The sequence below is a fragment of the Anabrus simplex genome, chromosome 2 (assembly GCF_040414725.1).
Source record: "Anabrus simplex isolate iqAnaSimp1 chromosome 2, ASM4041472v1, whole genome shotgun sequence".
NCBI classification, from domain to species: Eukaryota; Metazoa; Arthropoda; class Insecta; order Orthoptera; family Tettigoniidae; genus Anabrus; species Anabrus simplex.
In genome coordinates this window covers 633,299,956-633,313,336 of record NC_090266.1, presented here as the reverse complement: position 1 = coordinate 633,313,336, position 13,381 = coordinate 633,299,956, and the positions used below count along the sequence as shown (strand labels likewise).

Genomic DNA, 13,381 nt, shown 5'->3' with positions numbered 1-13,381 from the left:
CGGAGCCTCCCATCAGCATGGTGCAGTTGAAATTGTGATTCGCCCGACCATATCACATTACGCCATTTTTCCAGTGTCCATCCCTGGTGACAAATGCGCGTCGTTGTGCCCGATGACATTGGGTTAACAGTGGCACCCGTGTGTGGCGCCAGCTACCATACCCCATAGAACCCATGTTCCTACGGATTGCCCACTGGGAGACGTGTCTAGCATGGCCTGTGTTGAATTAAGCCGTGATTTGTTGCACGGTTAGCAGTCTGTCACTATTGACAATCTGTCTCTGATGTCACCGGTCATGGTCATTGAGGGTGGCTGGACAGCTGGTCGTTCATCTGTTGTGGACGGTGACACCCGCATTCAACCATTCATGATACACCCTGGACACGGTTGATCGTGTGAAACTGAATTCCCGCACCACTTCCGAAATCGCACTTCCCATCCGTCGGGCACCAACCACCATACCCCGTTCGAACGGTGTCAGCTCACGGCGATGTTCCATGTTACACCTGTCACATGCACAGCCACTGCTCACAAGGTCTCCTATTCAACTGCCGCTGGCACAGGGGGCGTGTGATGCGCATACAACACACCTGCGCATCAGTGCTCCTCTATCCCATGACATTTGCTCAGTCAGTGTAGTTTGTACAGTATGCCGACCGATGTTTTGGATCATTATCCTGTTGTAAGGTGAACCCTTTCCCTATTAAGCGTAATCCACTTGGTATTGCACGATACGGAAATATGCGGTGGTACTGCTTCTGATCCATACATCCTTCTATTTTCACAATGTCACCAACTCTATCTCTGGCTAAACATCCCCAAACCATAATAGAACCTCCACCGTGTTTAACTGTAGGTAGAACACACCACTGGGCTACCCTTTCCCCTTTACCCTTTCGGCAAACAAATATTCTCCTTCTGGTTCCAGAAATCTCAAACTTCGATTCATCGGTGAATAACATTCACTCTTCTGATGTCCAGTTATGTTTTCTAGCCCATTCAAGTCTCTTCTGTTTGTTTATGGGCCTTAGAAGGGATTTTCTTGCTGTGACACATCCTTTCAAGCCGGCTTCAGTCGGTCTCCTTTTTACTTTTGCAACAGATATTGTTGTCATGTTCCTTTCTACCAATTCTGCACGAATTTGGGGTGCTGTTTTGAATCGATTTCTCTTACTGGTAATTCTGGTATATTTATCATCACTTTTAGTTGTCTTAAGAGGTCGCCCTGGTCGTGGTATGCCCTTATTGCTACCTGTTGTCTTCTGGTGGTGAAGGGTGTATTGCACTCCCCCTATAGACACACTATACTGTTTCACGATTTGGCAAATAGATAAACATGCTTGGCTAAGTGCTACAATTGCAGCACATTTTTCTATGGATATCTCCACTCATGGAGCCATACTAGCGATGTGCACACTTCAACTGTCAGGAAGGAACTGACATGCAGGAACCACATGTTATGTATCGTAGCAATGCTTGCCATTTGCTGCAGGTATCGCATCACTACAGAGAACAGCACAGGTGCACCAAATGTGGCGCCCGTCGGCAAATAGATAAACAAACATATCCGATAAGTACAGGGTCCACCAGAAAAATGTATACACTCTTTAGGGAACAAAAACTATTTATTGTGTGTGTTTTATTTTACATTTAAATTTTGATTACACATGTAGTACTGTCTTCAGTTAAACATATGGTTACATGTGATGTTCAAAATGTTCACCGTTGGCTGCCAGACACATAGTAGAACGACGAACGGTCACTGCAACTACGTCCGTCAATGTTTTAATGGGGATCTTTGCACATGCCGCTGTAATCTCCTGGCGAAGGGCCTCCAGCGTGCATAGCTTACATTGATAGACTTGATTTTTCATAGTTCCCCACAAGTAAAAGTCCATAGGGGTAAGATCTGGTGACCGTGGGGGGAACTCAATGGCCCTCGTCATCCAATCCAACGTCCCGGCAGATTGTCATCCAGGAAAGGTCATACTGCTACAGGGTAATGTGGTGGCGCCCCATCCTGTTGGTAGAAGACTTCATCATCGGCTCCATAAAGTGCATGTATAGCTGGTAAAATTAATGTGTGTAATTTTTCCAAGTACACTGCTCCAGTGACAGTACCATCAAAGAAAAAGGGTCCTAGTAGGCCACTCGATGACAGTCCACACCAGACATTAACCCCTGGTAGATTGACCGCCTTGTCCACATCAACACGTGGATTTTCCGGAGCCCAGTAGACACAGTTATGTCCATTCTCTGTTCCATTAAGTTTAAATTGGGTTCATCAGACCACACTAACTTTGCCAGAAATTGTTCATCTTGGGTTACCATTTGCTGATACTATTCACAAAATTGCATTAGACGATCGGGATCGTCCTCATTAAGCGCATGCAGTAATCATGGGATGTAAACTTTCCACTTAGCTGTTTTCAAAATTCGTCGTACACTTGTAGTGCTAATCCCCACTTCCTATGCACATTGCGTAGCAGACTTCTGTGGAAAATTAGCAAAACTTTCCAACACCTGAGCCGACAAAGCAGGACTGGTAGCTGTGCACGTTCTTCCCGATCTTCCTTTGTGAATATCACAAATCGTTCCATGCGTCTCAAACTTCCCAGTAATGCATTTAATTGGTAGGCGTGTTGGGGGTTCTGTTGCAAACTCCCTCCTCCACTGACATTGCACTTCAACGGCCTTATCAAACCTGATAAACCAGTTCAGAATGTACTTTTGTTGCTTGAATGTCAAGCGTGTTCCAGCCATTTTGTTTCCCCACTATTGGGGTGCAAGTACTGACGTCTGTTGAGCGAAAGACCATACTACAATATTTAAAAACAATGATAACAGTTGACAATGTCCGTATCCCGATATCATCTAACAAAGTGTGTGTACATTTTTCTGGCGGACTCTGTACATAACGTTTATGTGCACAACATTGATTGTTGGATACTATTGTATCTCGATGACCACGAACAAAAATCATGACAAGTGTACAACTGTTGTACTATTCCTTTGCTTCCTCAACCATACCCATGGTATTAGACATTATCTACAGAGAACTAGATGTCAATTATTGGGCGTATTGAAATTAATGAGTGGTAGCATAAAAGGCGTGAATATAGACATATCCAGCCAGAGGTATATATAGAATACGAGTGGTTGTGTGGCTATGATTCAAGGAATGCGTTTTTCTGATCACTGTTTTCCGTGCATGTTATTCAGACATGATCTGACTTGGACGAAAACTGGAGTAACAGACCTCAAACACTTGAAAGAAAAAATAAAAAGCATGAAAGTTCTTCCCAACATATCAGTTCATGCATGTGGAAGTAGCTGTACTAGGGAAAGTTAATATAGTGACTCAAATGGATTCTGCTTATCGCCAATCCATTAACAAACATAATGATGAGGTTAGGAAATATAGACACATATTATGCAGAAATATTCAGTGCATAAAATTCTGTGGCATATTTGAAGTGACACTCTGTGGCCATGATGAGATAGAAAATTCTCTAAATTCTGGAATATTCAAAGATCTCGTTAATTTTTCACCTGAAATAGAGGTTACTATGAAAGAGCACCTGGCCAAAGCTTCTGTATTTAAAGGTACATTGAAAACCATTCAGAACGAGCTTCTTGACTATATGTTGAATGTGTGTAGGGAGCCAATTTCTTCAGAAATTGGGGAATCCCAATTCACTGCAGGAGAAGCAGATGAAACAGATGTTTCGAACAAATGCCAGTTGGTACTTGTTTTTAGATATGCATTAGGTCACTTTCATGAAAGGTTTTGGAGGTTCATGAATCTAACAGACAGGACAGCAGATGGATTGAATCAATGTGTGCTAAAGCAAATTAATCCCATATTAAGGGACACAACACTTAAACCTACTTGTCAGTTATGATGGAGCCAGAATAATGGGTGGAAGGACAGGGGGTGTGCAGGTGAGACTCAAAGAACACTATCCTAATGCACATTTCATTCATTGCTATGGACACCAACTTAATCTGACAATGCAAAGGGCTTGTTCGTACAGTCCCCAAGTCAAACTATTTTTCTGTAACCTGTCTGCAATCCCAACTTTTTTTCCAACTTGTCTCACAGAAGTGACCTCTTGAATGAAATAGTGAAGACTAGACTCCCTCCAACAATCACTACTCTCTGGAACTATAACATTCACACGGTGAATGTTATTTATGAGAAGAGAGAGAAACCGATTGAGTGCTTTTGTGGATTAGAAGAAGATAAAACTTCTGTTAGCATAAATGAAGCCAGTGGACTGCGCTGTACTCTTGAGGATACCATATTCATGCTCTGGTTGTCTGTTTTTCATAAATTAATGCTGCATGTTGATATACTATACAATCAGTTACAAGAACATTAAACAGAATTCGGTCCAAATAAAAAAGGCTATTTCTGACTTTGTGAAGTGTGCAACACAACAACGGGAAGAAATAGATACAATTGCATGTGACCTCACTGACTACAATAATTCTGATAAGACTTTATGACAAAAGGACCACTGCAGCGAAAGAAATCTGACGTAATGAATCAGGTGCATGATAGGTTTGCATTTAGTGGGTTATAATGAAGCTGCAACACTACTGTACTCCAATTCATTTGACAAATTCTCTACAAACTTTCCAAAAAATGTATTAAATTCCACTGTGTTACATTATCCAACATTGCAGAAAGAAAGGCTAAAGATGGAATTAGAAGAGATATTGTTCATATACCTATGTCGCTGGCATGGGGGCTGGGTGTATATGTTGTCTTCATCATCATTTCATCCTCATTACGACACACAGGTCACCTACGGGACTCAAATCAAAAGACCTGCACCTGGCGAGCCGAACATTTTCTCGGACACTCCCAGCACTAAAAGCCATACGCCATTTCATTTTATTTGGGCTTATCTTGTGGAGTTTGGATGCCTTCATTTGTGTACAGGAGTGAACATAGCCACTGCAATATGTTCAACATGTCATACACTTAATCGTGTCTTATTTGGAAATGAAGCGTGTACACAAGCAATGTCCCCAGTTAAGATATAGTTCAGCGCTGGACTACTGTGCAGCTTGAAATATCAGATCTTGTCTGTTAAGTTGCTATGTAGAAATTTTAATGGAGGAATAAAGTTGACATGTTGCACATCTTAATATTTCCTCTCTACACACGTTCTAATTTTCCTCCAGCATGATGAGTTCGATGCTCCTGAAGAAGCGGTCACCTTCCAGCACATAAACATGGACAATGCTTTGATAGTTGGCTGGCATTAAGGGAAATTTTTAAGAAGCTTTCTGCTCCTGATGAGGACAACTCGCTGATTGCTACCTTGCTGAAGAATCCAATTTTAAATGCTACCCAGCTTAAAGACGTCCCTAATTTCCTGGGATGATCAAACTTCCACAGTTAGTTACATAATGCCAGCCTCTGTTGTCAGATACTAAACGGAAGGTTCTCTCTGTTAACCATAAGCTTTACTTCCTTGCATTTGCCGAGTTGAATGAAAATCATTATTGATGTCACATCATCTTCTCCAATGAATCCACATTTAGGTCAATATTTCCTTATCATACACAATATGATTCAGATTGTGAGAATATGCTATCCCAACACAGTAATCCAAGTTTGGCAGGACTTCTGCCAATTAGTGCCGGTTGTATTGTTCAGGTTTAGTTTGCCCAATAGATTCACATCAAACTTGTTGATTGGCTTGCTTTGCTTCAGACTTGAATTTTACTGAACTTGCCTGGGACAAAGTGAAGCATTGCATGCAGTCAAATTGTTTGTAACTGCCTAAGTGAAATCCAGACCACATTTCTGGGTAGGGTAATAACTGCTTCCCTTCCTGTGATTCATGTATTGCATCTGCCCAGAATAGACCTTCAGCTTGTCATGCTTGCTCTGAATCACTAAATTGTCGATGCTCAGACCTCCACAACTACAAGTCATTCATTATAATGCAGCAAATTACCTTCCTACCCACCTCGTCACCTCATGCAGAAGTATTGCCTCTCTCCAGAACCATTAGTGTGCTGGGATTGGTGAATTTGTTAATCTAACGGTTTCACATGTCTATAAAATGAAGTGAATTCTCTCCTACCATTTGTACACCACCTTGAACTTGTTATGATGGAGGTCTTTCCTGTTTGGCTGGTCATCCATGAATTGATAAGGTAGCCCAAACAAAGTTGTGGAATTTTGAAGTACTTTAAATGCTAAGCCGGTTACTTGGGCACTGAAGCGATGGAACTTCGAACAGTCTCACCTAGGTTGTGTGTGCGCTAGAACTTGTCAAATTTTGTGGTGAATTATGTCTCTGCACAGCTGGTTTGTTCTTTTCTAAAACTTTGGGGACTTTGCCCAATTAAAGGTATGTGTTGCAATCCCACGTAACCTTGGTGCAATGAGGTTGCTTGTTTTGGAAACCAGCACATGAATTTTTGAATGTATTTATGAACTGACAAAGACTTTGAATTCTAATCACCCTCTCTCACGTCACCCAAGGTGGTTTGTTTTGGAAATCTTTAGGAACTATTGTGTGGACTTCAATCTTGTTGATCATGTCTGTAAATCCAAGTAATTTTCGGAGGGCTTCAGATAAAGTTGTGAACACCTGCTTCTCTTCTTTCTCACTTAGCACTTTCACAGCATACCTTGCCTCATTTGATAGCAAAGTTGTGAGACTGATATCAACAGGTACAGAGCTACCCAATGTTAATGTGTCTATCTGCTTGCTAGTTCACAAACTGATCTTGTCTTGGTGTCAAGTATAATCCCTTGCTTTCTGTGATCAGAAAATTTGACTGTTGTATTTAGACTCAAAGTATTTTACTCCAGGCCTTCTTGCCCCAATCTCTTGACAGTTAGCTCCCTTTTATCTCTGTCTTGTGGTTATCATACCACATATTGTTTGTTAGGCTGGATGTTTCTTTTAGTGGTTGTTATATGTTCATGTTGTTGTTACAAGTGGGTGGAATATTATGTCACTTGCTTTTTCCTATCTTGTGTGAAATGAATACATGTGTTATGGAATTACATTCATGACTGATTTGTACCACCTAAGTGTTGTCCAGTTTGTCTTTCCCTTTCACTTGTCCCCTCTCCAACTTTCCCTTCTTGGGTCCATCTGCTCTTACACTGTGCTGTTTGTTCATCGTGGCTTACCAGCTCTAGCTGCACTGCTCGACTTTGCCGCTCCTCAGTAGAATCACATGATCCAAGCTACCACTGGAAGAGTACATAACAGAACTCATATCACATCCAAGAGGTCATGTGTTCGGCAATTGGGAATTATTTCCACAGCCTGGTGGTCTCTATACATTGAAGGTTGAGAGAATAACTGTACACAAATGAAGGATGAATTTATATCAACTCCATCCATACAACATTCCTTTTCACGATCACCAATAATCCAAGCATAAAATCAGGATATGAGAGTAGAAACAGGGAGGTTATAAAAATTTGAAGATAGTGGAAGGCAGGGGCAAAAGAAGTGCACAAGGTCTAGTATTTGAACCATATCTGTTGGCTGAAAGGATCATGGAATACCAGTTGATGTTTAGAGAAATGCTGATAACTACTGAAGTTACAGGATTTCATAACATTACTTTAACTAATAAGCACTGTATGTTTTCACTGTTTCATATGATTTTGTTGCAGCTGGCTGTGGTTTAAAGATGTTGAAGAAATAAATATTTTTGAGATTTAAAGATTACAAAGAATAAACAATCATAGAAGTAGAAAGTACTGCAGGAAGTGTATGATATATACTACCACAGTACCAGCATTTGAATTGTAAGCCCTCTAGTTTGCTGAAAGACATTCCCACTGAGCTATATGCAACATTGATAAATCCCTGGAGATTGGTGGACTTCTTAATACTGCTCCCATGTTTGCCAAACAAATCACAAATTACTTAATCAGAATAAGCTAAAGAACAGTTTTTAAAATAATTATTACAGTATCTGTTTCCATCTAAGCCGTATGTTAGTTTCATTTATATTATTGGGAATAGTACACTATACTGCAATGCTCATGTACAGTCTATTAATGGCAGTTGCTTTTTTTTTTTTTTTTTTTTTTCACTTGTTTGAATTTTTTTAGTCTATATGCAGTTTGATATGTGACTGAAACTTTTTCAATATCCATGAAAATTCTTATGTCAAAATATAAATCTTCTTCCAAACTTTTGTCATCATTTTCTATGACTTGTTATTGTTGGTATATTCAACCTAATTATATTTCTATTAAAAGCTTGTATTTGACTTTAGTGGACAGGGGATGGGGTCTTGTTTAGCTCTGTGGCTTTCATGCTGGCTTCCAACCCAGAAGGCTGAGGTTCTAAACCCAGTTGATTCTGGGTTGAGATTTTCATCTCAAATATCATGTAGCATCAGAATGTTCATCTAGCCACAAACCTCTTGGAAAAAAGAAAAACTTCCATATTTCTGTTAAGATAATGACACATACTACAGAAGTAGGTGAAATGTTGACAATGAATTGGAATGATTATGTATGAAGTTATTTTGAAAACCCCAAAATCTAAATTCTTATTTATATTTCAATAAAATTTGTGAAATGCATTCATTTAGCAAGAAAATATAGCAATTGAATTGAAAACAACTTACAATTTCAATTTATTTTAAAACTTTTTTCAGCCAAGGCTCTTAGCAAACATACCATCAAGGGGAGTTTTGAGATTGGAGGCCAATATCATTATACTATGGAAACTCAAACCTGCTTGTGTGTCCCGTTAGAAGATGGTATGGATGTATACCCCTCGTGTCAGTGGATGGATCTTACTCAAATAGCAATATCCCAAGCTTTAGCTGTGTCAGAGAACAGGTAATGAAAAGTAATTTATAGAATGGATTTCCAAATTTATTTTGTGAATGAATAGAAGTGCAAAAAATTATGTTTTGAATTTCAGTTTTTTGAAAGTATGATTTCAATTCAATATTAATTGCTAAAATTGCTCCAAGCTCAACTAAGCACAGTAAAGCTGTAAACTGGGGAGCATGATAGAACATGATGAAAGAGCCTGCCCATATTACAGTGTCATTTACTTTCTAGTGTGTTTTTACTTTTATCCTCCTTTGAAGCTTCTTTATTGTTTATCATTTAAATTTGTATACTTGTTTCTTCCATTTTCCTTACTTATAAATACTGTAAGAGTTTGGGACTTAGGCTTTCATGGCTGGTGTCTCGAATAGGGAAGAAATACAGCTTTCCAGGCTTGGAGACTGTGGAAAAATTGGGTTAGTGGCTTTGAACGTTTCACATGAAACTGTGCTCAATATTCTGAAGGGGATCACTCTCACCGAAAGTCAGTAGTGTTTCAGAAATTATCTGCACAAAGGTGATTTAGCCCTCCGTAGTTCTGTCGGTAGATCATACAAAATTGTCTAGTTGGTGTCATATTGTCCATTTTTTGTTCTGTACTCCTCTTCAGCATGTACTATATGTACTGAACATTACCTAATAATCTGGAAGCTCATTTCTGCCCAGTGCAGTCATGAACATTAAATATTCACTTGAATTTCTTCTATTTTTTCTGTTATTTTGTTGGATGCTATTACATGCTCCATTTATGGAAGCCAGAACAGGTAAGGGATGAGGGGAAGATCAGAGACCTTGAGCAAGTTTACTGGGACAAGAAATTGAGTTAAAAGGGCAGTAGAAGAGGAGGAGATAAAGTGCTGGGAGAAATTTACTCAAAAACTGGAGGAAGACAGCAGAGAGAATATGAAACTATTATTCAGAATAATAAAAAACAAAAGAAATTCAGTAGAAACCATCAAAGCAATTGAGGATCCTAATGGAAACCTGGCCAGGAAAGAAGCAGATCAGGGAATAAAAGTACCAGCTGTTGAAACCTACACAGAGGAACCTTCCATTACATGGGCAGAAACAGAAGCTGCCCTTAAGAAGATACCGCAAGGGAAGTTCTCAGGAATTGAAGTCAGTATGGACATGATTAAAGCAGCAGGAGTCCAACATTTAAAGTGGCTACATGGGGTGCACAATGCAGTTTGGAAAGATGACAAGATACCTACTGATTGGAGCAAGGGTGTCATTATTCCCCTGTTTAAGAAAGGAAATTGCTGAAAATGCTCCAACTACCAGGGAATCGCACTGCTTTCTCATGGGCTTAAGATTCTTGAGAAAATCTCAGAGAGCAATTGAAAGTCATCTTAGAGCCACAGTTAGAAAAGGAACAGTATGGCTTCAGACCTAACAGGTCCACAACAGATCTACAGTAATCTTCAGTGTCCATATTGTACCGGGAAATAATTATGGGGCCAAAGCATAGGAAGGATCTCGAGTAGTGTGCGGTTACTTATTGGAGCAGGTACAGAGAAGGATATTTTCGCAGGGCGAATAATAGATGGTGAAATCTTTTTGACAATATTTATTGAAATTTTCATGTAAATCACCCTGTAGTTGAATTGTCAAAATTAAATTCTCAGTCAGTCTTTTCAAAATGCAAAAATGAAATATCGGCACTGTTATATTCTGAGACATCCACTCGATGTTAAAAATGTCCAAAAGGAATACCAATTTTCTGAGATCATAAACACCCTACAGTTAATCTAGGATCTCTTATATAGCTTTAAATTCCAAAATAACACTTTGCACATAGTACTTCATTTAACTGAATTGCGTAAAACCCAAGTCCATCACTTATGATGCAAATCTACAGTTTTTCTAAGATTTTTAAACAAAATATTAATACACACTTCCATTATTAATCTGATAGTTCAAGTAAAAGTTTTCAATCACTTGCTGTATACTCCTACAGGTCGTCTAAATTGATTTTATAAGAAAATAAAATAATGCATTTGCTTTATGGCAAACCCTATTGTTCGTCTAAGTGAAACAACTTCAATTTATAAAAGATTTTAAAGAGAAACCTACAGTTCAAAACAAGACATGAAGTCTTCCTGAATTATTAGGAAGAGTAAAATTCACACAAAGCACTTTTCTGTTGATGAATGTAGCACTATAAACGATTGAGTGCTTTGTTATGTCAGTTAGTGTCCAAGTGGAATTACTCACTTGAAAAATACTTGAAAAACACTTATATCACCTGTAATCTGCTTATAAGGATTGATGAAGTACTGTCCTGTGGCTTGGTGACTGGAACTTTCTGTAGCGTCAGCCAAGACTCGAACTCATCACCAGCAGCACGACACGTCCATTCAGTGAAGACACCACGTTATTATCCCTCATCGAAATCACGGTCATTCCCTTGCTGGATACCACGATTGAAGAAACCACGTTTAATCCCACGCTGGAAATGACGTTCTACGCAGTGTAATATCGCGACACTTCATCAAGATTTCCGATGGTCTTTTAACGAAAAATGTTGAAATGCGGAAAGTTCAATTGGCACAATATAATGGGTTGTAGAACCCTTAATTATCATTAAGATTGGTATTTTACACTGACACAAGTCTTAATGCATGGTTCGTATTCTCACTTTCGTTTTACGATGTTAAATACATGACTCAGACTATCACAGTCTATGCTATAGTATGATCCATAAGTCAAGTTAATGCAGTAATGACCTACAGTCGTTTTCAAAAATGGAAAACAGTCTTTCACTCACAGTTTATAGAATAAGAACTGAACACTGTCACAGTTCATAATAGTCGCTGATTATGTCTTAGGTTCAATCACAGAATAATCATTACCGGTACAGTCCTGAAACACTCGAGAAAATGCCATTAATATCACTCCTATAACAGTCTCTGGAATACCAGTGTTCATAGATTAAGAAGTTTTTATGTCTGAATTTGCATGACACAAGTTCGTATGACCTAATATTGCCATAAAAAGTCCTTAGCATTCAGTTACCGGTACTTTCTCATGGTCATAATCGAAATTTCGAGAAAATATGTGAAAAAATAGTCACATTTAGTCCTGTTATTTGTTGAATGTTTAGTGGAATAGTATTTCACACTGTTCATAATCGTACTAGTATACGAGAAATGAGTCTCAGAATTAATTAAATTTTCATAAATTGGAAGTTCAGTTTATCACACACAATGTCCTAGTATGCTGTCACAGTTAATGACAAAGTTCAAAATTACGAGAGATTGACAAAGTCTGCAGTACCGACTACTGGTAAACTAAACACTTGAATTCCCAATTACACTTCAATACACAGTCTGTCTTAAATTCACTTAGTTAAGACACTCGTAAATCATATACAATGACGATTTAGTCGGAGAAAATTTTATAACATTTCACACGCCTCGACGCGGCTGAAACTTCACTTGCGACGTCCTCGCACAATTTCAAAGTTCTAGAGTGTAACTTTTATGTCTCTCGCAAAGCGCGATGGAGCATGCTGACGTCTTGTCATGATCGTAGTGTTTAACATACCCTCAGTTCGTCGACCTATTTATATCCGGCTGGGAGCCACACTCAGAGTCAGGTGACAGGGGGGGTGATAATACTTCCCAAACTTCAACTCGTATCCTTGAAACCACTGGACGGATTAGTCTCAAATTTGCAGGATTGTACATTTAAAATGTGAGCTACAATTTGGTGTTAGTCTCATATTTATTGGTCCAGTCGTTGAGAAGCTTACAAAATAGTTTCGAGAAGTTTCTGCGGGGAAGTTCTTGCCCCACTCGTGCCGTCTTCCTCACGCCGTGCAGTAGGGACAAGAACATTCTCTCGCACAGCTGTTTGTAAGTCGTAACTTAGCCGTTCGCTCATGAATAAAGATTTTATAACTCGTATATGCCAGGGCCTATGCCTTCCTGGTACAATATGTTAGTCAAGAAATATTGGGAAAAAGGCAAAGATCTGTTTATGGTTTTCCTTGATATTGAGAAGACATGACAGCATTGCAAGAGAGAAGATATGGGAATGCCTGAGAAAAAGGAATGTGCCAGAGGGACTGGTGAGGAAAGTTCAGATACTGTACGAGCACTGTACCAGCTGTGTACGATTGGGTGACGGACATTCATCCCGGTTCCAGACCAAAAGTGGTGTCCAGCAAGGCAGTGCATTATTGCCATTATTGTTTATCACAGTCATAAATGACATAATGAAGAACATCAAGAAAACTTCTGATGAACAAAATGCAATGGCTTTCGCTGATGTTATGATCTGGGAAGAAACTGAGGAAAAGGTACAGTTGAGACTCAATGAATGGAAAGTTCAGTTCCAGGAGTTCAATCTCAAGATAAGTCCAAAGCAGTAGCGATGGCAATAAACAGAGGGACGAACAGCAAACATCATGCTAGGAAACCATCCACTAAAAAGTGTGGGGAAACATTACATACCTTGGCAGTGTAATATCTCGAGGTACACTAGCCACAAAGGAGGTGGCAAATAGAGTGCAGAAGAGCTCTCACT

At 39.3% G+C, this 13,381-nt stretch overlaps 1 protein-coding gene across 1 annotated transcript in view; it reads left to right on the top strand.

Annotated features, from left to right (window-relative positions):
* The window catches only part of LOC136864294 (xanthine dehydrogenase), a 358,258-nt gene that overhangs the window by 230,388 nt on the left and 114,489 nt on the right, over positions 1 to 13,381 (top strand). The window contains exon 16 of the mRNA XM_067141086.2: positions 8,665 to 8,851. Within this exon, the coding sequence (XP_066997187.2) occupies positions 8,665 to 8,851 (187 nt within the window). The remainder of the gene's footprint in view (positions 1 to 8,664; positions 8,852 to 13,381) is intronic.